The sequence below is a fragment of the Eretmochelys imbricata genome, chromosome 4 (assembly GCF_965152235.1).
Source record: "Eretmochelys imbricata isolate rEreImb1 chromosome 4, rEreImb1.hap1, whole genome shotgun sequence".
Taxonomy (NCBI): Eukaryota; Metazoa; Chordata; order Testudines; family Cheloniidae; genus Eretmochelys; species Eretmochelys imbricata.
Genome location: NC_135575.1, coordinates 43,063,922 through 43,070,701, shown reverse-complemented (window position 1 = coordinate 43,070,701; position 6,780 = coordinate 43,063,922). Strand labels below are relative to the sequence as shown.

The 6,780-nt window shown below is 37.0% G+C and overlaps 1 protein-coding gene across 1 annotated transcript; it reads left to right on the top strand.

Moving 5' to 3' along the window:
* Nucleotides 1-1,370: 1,370 nt before the first annotated feature.
* On the top strand, nucleotides 1,371-5,926 carry NDNF (neuron derived neurotrophic factor). Its single transcript, XM_077814425.1, has 3 exons — nucleotides 1,371-1,558; nucleotides 2,882-3,006; nucleotides 4,533-5,926. Exons 1-3 carry the CDS (start codon nucleotides 1,371-1,373, stop codon nucleotides 5,924-5,926), a joined length of 1,707 nt encoding a protein of 568 aa, XP_077670551.1.
* Nucleotides 5,927-6,780: the final 854 nt, after the last annotated feature.

The window sequence follows — 6,780 nt, the reverse complement described above, 5'->3', positions numbered from 1 at the left end:
ACCCACCCTGCAGAATAGAAGAATATTATAAACGCATATACATAGCCTTAGTAATAGCAAGGAAAGTAAAATAAAAATGACAGTACAAACTGGTTTCCCAAACTCACTGAAATACACATGGTTTAGGCAGCAGCCTAGAAATCTCTCAACTAATTTTGTAACTTTTATCAAAATATAATTTAAATGCCCTCTACTCTTCTTGTAATCAGGCTGTTCTTTTTTTTTTATTTTTCTGTACCAAATCTATTGCATATTAGATCATGTACTGTACTGGATGGAGAATTTAATTCTATCCCACTGTATATCTAGGGATAGTCATTACTGACCTAGTTGTAGACATAATAATGAAAGTCTGGTGTGATGAATTATTGTGCCTAATTTGTAAAGGATTCTTTGCCTTTGTGTTTTGGAATTCCCATCAGGCCCAAGAATTAAGCACAGCTGAATTGCATGCTAATATCAATGTGCTTTGAATGTATATGGGATAATATTTCATATTTTCCTACTATACTATTTTTATAAAGGGTAATTTGACTGGAAATACTTACTTGTCCAAGGACAGTACTTGCTGGGAGTCCAACCAAAATCTAAGGAAAGTGAAGTCGACATAACGTCTATCTGCCATGTGTTAGTGCTTGCTCCCAGGTCCAGGAAGTTATATTTCATTGTGGCAAAACGTCAAATTATAGATCTACAAAAATATGTAGAAGGCTTTGCTCACTGTTAACGAGTAGAAAGAGAGAAAAATACCAGACAATGGACTCATTTCGAAATCAGTGGGTGGGCTCAATTTCATAGAAGTTGGAGATGGAAAAAAATTCTGTGTAGATACTTTTAGTCAGCCCCTCTTGTCAGAGTGTTCCTTACCATATATATTACTAATGCTTGTATAGTTATCCACGTGAACTGAAGGCTCCCCTGAAATATAAAGCACATATGTAACTACTGCCATTGGTGTTGTAAGTGCATATCAGGAATAGACTAGACCCTTCCCTTTGTATCCTCGCTAAAAATAAATACTTTTCTTTACAGCTTTGGAAAACATCTACATCTTCTGGTACCATTTATTTTAAATATGATTTGCTTAAGAACACAGTAGGTCTAAAGGGCCAGGTCCTCAGCTGGGACAAATTGGTGTAAGGTGCAACACCAGCTTACACGGCAGCTTACACAGCCTAAGAATCTGACCCAAAGTCATGAGAAAAATATTGCTTTATCAAAATCTCATCTTTTCTGATTAGATATATATGCATAATAATAAAGCCATACAATTAAAATGAAACAATAATACTGTGTATCAAAAAGTAGCAGTTACTTGTGTACTTGTCATTTAGAATTCATCAGACATGAATCCCTTTCGTTGCTGTAGGATGCTCTTGCTCCATTGGTTTGTGTTCTTGCTGCTGCTCCCGCTCTACTCCAGGACACAGAAGTTGCCTACCAGAGATGAGGAACTTTTCCAGATGCAGATACGGGACAAAGCATTTTTCCATGATTCATCAGTAATACCAGATGGAGCAGAAATTAGCAGCTTTCTGTTCAGAGATACACCTAAAAGGTATGTTGACTAGTATAATGTATAGGGTTGTATGTGGAACTTAATATTTATATTTGTTTTGGATTTGTTAGAATTGATTTTTAGATCCAAATATGAAAAATACAAATATTCGCTTCTTGCCTCAAAATATAACTGTTTCAGTCTCAGTAGGTCACACTGACCCAGGCTGAACCCCAACCCCATTCAATTTATTTTCACTTTCTGTGGGAGTCCAGAGGCCACACAAACCACAAAATTTTCCTGAAGTGAAGCCACAAACCAAGTCGGGCAGGGGGGAGTAAAAGGAAACCAATTCTGTAGGGAGTCTTCTACCACCCCATTTTCGTATACTTTTACTGAGACCCAAATACACACAAAACAACCCCAATCGCCCCACCAAAAATAAAACAAAAAATAACAACGATCGCTAATGGAATTCTCTCTCTGATCTATGGAAACCAGAGTATTAATTTTACTTTACAGTACTGAATGGATTAAACAAACAATGTGATAAATTGAAGAGAACTAGTCATATCCAACTGAAAAACAAAACAAAAAAACCAACCACCCAACCAACCAATAAACCCCAAATAAGTCCAGGAATATACATAATATTTAACCAACCACAAATAAAGGGTTGAGTGAATACTTTTTGATATTTTGACACACCGCTTTGAATTAAGTATGGAGAAAATAAATTTTCAGTTGGTCTGAAAGGACATTGAAGGAACACATCAAGTGTGAAATCAAATCTATAGGAGTTTTGTCAGTGACTTGAGTGAGGGCTGGATTTCACCTCCAAGTAAAAATTGTTGTAATGTAAAACCATCAGAGCCTAGAGCTGATAATATACAAAACAGAAAACATTGCTTTTCAAGGATTTGTGTTTTCCAGTTTGCCTTTTTTCTTATGTAATGATATCTATGAAAAGCAGTATAAAATAAAAGCAAAATTTGATTGTTCATTTGAAAGTGCAAAGTATTTTCACTCACTCTGGGGGTAAAGCAAGAACTGTTTACATGGACTTCATGGTATTTGGTATACCTCAAACAGTTAATAAAAGCACTTTAATATGCCAGAAAGAAAGAGGCAGGTGTGTGTGTGTGTGATTTTATATATGCCTAGAGGGTCCCATTGTGCTAGACCCGTACAAGCACATGACAAAGAGATGGTCTTTGCCTCAAAGAGCTTTCATCTTAAGTGGTAGGTAACATCATATTTGTCCTCATTTACACCTTTCTTGTCTCAGTTACCCCATGAACACCAGTCCAGAAAATTTAATGTCAACTGCTATTTCTTGACATTATAGTTTATTAATGTTATACTTTTGTTAATCTTTCATAGGTATTTCTTTGTGGTTGAAGAAGACAACACTCCCTTAGCAGTTACTGTAACACCATGTGATGCTCCTTTGGAATGGAAGCTGAGCCTGCAGGAACTTCCAGAAGAGGCCAGTGGAGAAGGTTCAGGTAATAAACTAGTGAAAACTATAATTCTGGGACTTTATGGGTCAGAGAATTGATAATGGGAGACTTTCATCTCTACCTGATTCAAGTCTGCCCAAATCAGTAGTGATGTGATACACCCAGTTGTGTGGTGTGTGTAACATTTAAGAGGATGTCTGAGCTCTTACTGTTTGAATATGAATCCCAACCTTGTATTAGTTTAGAAGGCAGGCAACAGTTAGTGACATGGAGAGTGAAAGAGAGCAATACACTCCCCTAGGGTTAAGTAAAGGAAAAGGTGACTCTGTCAGTCCTCCAGGTGAGTTTGACACATTGGGATACACTAGTCTCATCTAAAGGGAGCTTCAAGAGAAAGAACTAGTAATAAACAGATCAGAAAGTATGTTATAAATCTAAGCAGAGAAACGACCAGGGAATCTAATGGAGAGCAGAAGGAGGGAGTATGCATATTTGAAAATAAAACATCTCATTATATATGGAAATATGATAAAGTAAAACTTTGCTTATTGATACCATATTGATTTCATTTGTTAACAAACTGCATCATTCTGAACACTCACCCTGACCTCCTGTGTAGCACTGGCCATAAAAGTTCCCCCAAATTATTCCTAGAGCATACCTTTTGGAAAAACATCCAATCTTCATTTAAAAATGGTTAGTGATGGAGAATCTACCAGAATTCTTGGTAAATTGTTCCAATGATTACTTACTGTCACTGTTAAAGATGATTTATTTCCAGTCTGAAATTGTCTAGCTTCAACTTCTAGCCATTGGATTGTGTTACAACTTTATCTGCTAGACTGAAAAGCCCATTATCAAATATTTGTTCCTCATATAGGCACTTATAGACTGTAATCAAGTCACCCCTTAACCATCTCTTTGTTAAGCTAAATAGACTGAACTCCTTAAGTCTATTACTTTATTACATTCTTGTGGCTCTTCTCTGAACTCTCTCCAGTTTATCAACATTCTTCCTGAATTGTGGGCACCAGAACTGGACACAGTATTCCATCAGCTGTTTCACCAGTGCCAAATGGATTTGAGTTCTCTCACTTCCCTCTCACCCCTAGTGGTGTTCCTTTGAGAACATACCTGTTGTGGGGTAATAATATGGGAAGCTTGCATATGGGGCTTCTCTCCAGGCGGTAGCTGTTCTATAGAGAAAGGCTGTGATTTTTGGTTTCCAGAACCTTTTGTAGACGCATTAAATACTAAATACCTGTCTTTAAATACAAAGTGAATCAGTCTTCAAAAATTATCACATACCATACAATTTCTGTTGTACTTGTAAATAATAGGATCTCTAAATTAGTTTCACTGTGTAATAAGACTCAAGTACTACTTGCTCAAAAGTGGATTGATTTCATCTATGCCTGATCATTATTTATGATTGGAGTATCCTCTGCTCCAGAAACTGCTTCATCTGGCTCTGACATTTTACTTACAAGTAGTTATTAGAGTTTAATTTTCCTATATCGTTATATATTGACACATTTTCTAACAAACATTTGTCTATGTTCATATTCTAGGTGAACCAGAACCACTTGAGCAGCAGAAACAACAGATTATTAATGAAGAAGGCACAGAGCTGTTCTCTTACAAAGGCAATGATGTTGAATATTTTGTCTCTCCGAGTTCCCCATCTGGTTTGTACCAATTAGAACTGCTGTCAACTGAGAAGGATACACATTTTAAAATATATGCCACGACAACTCCAGAGTCAGACCAGCCTTATCCCGAATTACCTTATGATCCAAGAGTTGATGTCACCTCTCTTGGACGCACAACCGTCACATTGGCGTGGAAACCAAGCCCTACAGCATCTTTACTGAAACAGCCAATTCAGTATTGCATAGTCATCAATAAAGAACACAACTTCAAAAGCCTCTGTGCTGTTGAAGCCAAGCTCAGTTCTGATGATGCCTTCATGATGGCTCCAAAACCAGGCCTGGATTTCAGCCTCTTCGACTTTGCTCATTTTGGCTTCCCTTCAGACAACAATTCTGGCAAAGAACGTAGCTTCTTAAAATCATCATCAAAGCTTAGTCGCCAAATGTCTTGGAAGCCAAGAGTTGACCTGCAGAAGATTTGCATTGGGAACAAGAACATTTTCACAGTGTCTGATCTGAAACCTGATACACAGTACTACTTTGACATGTTTGCAGTAAATGTTAACACAAATATGAGCACTGCCTACGTTGGCACCTTTGCCAGAACTAAAGAGGAAGCCAAACAGAAGACAGTTGAACTGAAAGATGGGAAAGTTACAGATGTGTTTATCAAGAGAAAGGGGGCCAAATTTCTACGGTTTGCTCCTGTTTCGTCACACCAAAAAGTCACCTTCTTTGTTCATTCATGCCTGGATGCTGTTCAGATCCAAATTAGAAGAGATGGCAAACTTGTATTGTCTCAAAATATTGAGGAGGTCCGTCAGTTCCAACTTAGAGGAAAACCAAAAGCTAAATATCTAATTAGGCTGAAAGGAAGTAAGAAAGGTGCTTCCATGTTGAAGATCTTAGCTACTACAAGACCTAATAAGCAGTCATTTCCTTCTCTTCCTGAAGACACAAGAATCAAAGCTTTCGATAAACTTCGCACATGTTCTTCAGCCACAGTGGCCTGGCTAGGCACACAAGAAAGAAACAAATTTTGCATCTACAAAAAGGAAGTGGACGGCAATTATAGTGAAGAGCAAAAGAAAAGAGAACAGAACCAGTGCTTGGGTCCAGACACAAGGAAGAAATCAGAAAAAGTCCTCTGTAAATATTTTCATAGCCAGAATCTACAGAAAGCAGTTACCACAGAGACAATTAAAGGCCTGCAGCCTGGCAAGTCCTACTTGCTGGATGTTTATGTCATAGGGCATGGAGGACACTCAGTCAAATATCAGAGCAAACTGGTGAAAACAAGGAAGTTCTGTTAGTGACCTTGTATATAGAAATATATGGAACTCCAGTCTGAACATTATCCTACTTTCAGTAAACAGATTGACTACTTTCACAGCTGAGAAGTTGTGACCTGTATTTGTACTGTGTAGAAAAATATCAACTTGTATATTTATGTTTACCATAAGTAATTGTCTGGAGAGACTGAGCCTGGTGCTTTCTAACAGCATCTGGCAGTTGTATTATCATGTGTTCAATGGTCCACATTTGATGCTCAGTAGATGTCCAAGGTAGCAGGAAACCTTGAAGGAACTTCCATTCTTTTGCTTCCATATTGCATGAACTGCTTCTAAATTATTTTATTACTTAAAAGGCTGAGACAAGTCATTCAACTGCCTTGTTATTCACACACACAACACACACAAACACTTCCGCTTTATGTAGATGGTAGGATTTCTGTAAATTATTTTATAAAGTTTCTTTTTAAATGTTTATATGATTGTAAACTATTAAAATCATGCCCCATTAAAATACAGATTAAAACTAAGTATTAACTGGGCTGCACATGAGTCTGTTTCATTGCTAATGTAAATTCTTATCTGGTTGATTTTAATGTTTAAATACTGTATGTATTTCATGTACAAAGTTGTCATACATTATATTCCTGTATATAAAATTAAAAATATTAGATTATACATTGCTTCTCTTCTTGTCTCTTGGAATTTTAAGGGAGAACCGAGGCACTCCGATACATAAAAGTGTGACCATGAATGCAGTTAGGGCTTGTGTGTTGTTGAGTTTTTAATGTGTTTAGAAAAGGGTGTCTGAAGATCTCTAGAATTACTAGTGCTACTGAGGAAGTTTGTTAACATTTGTAATTGAATAAAGGACA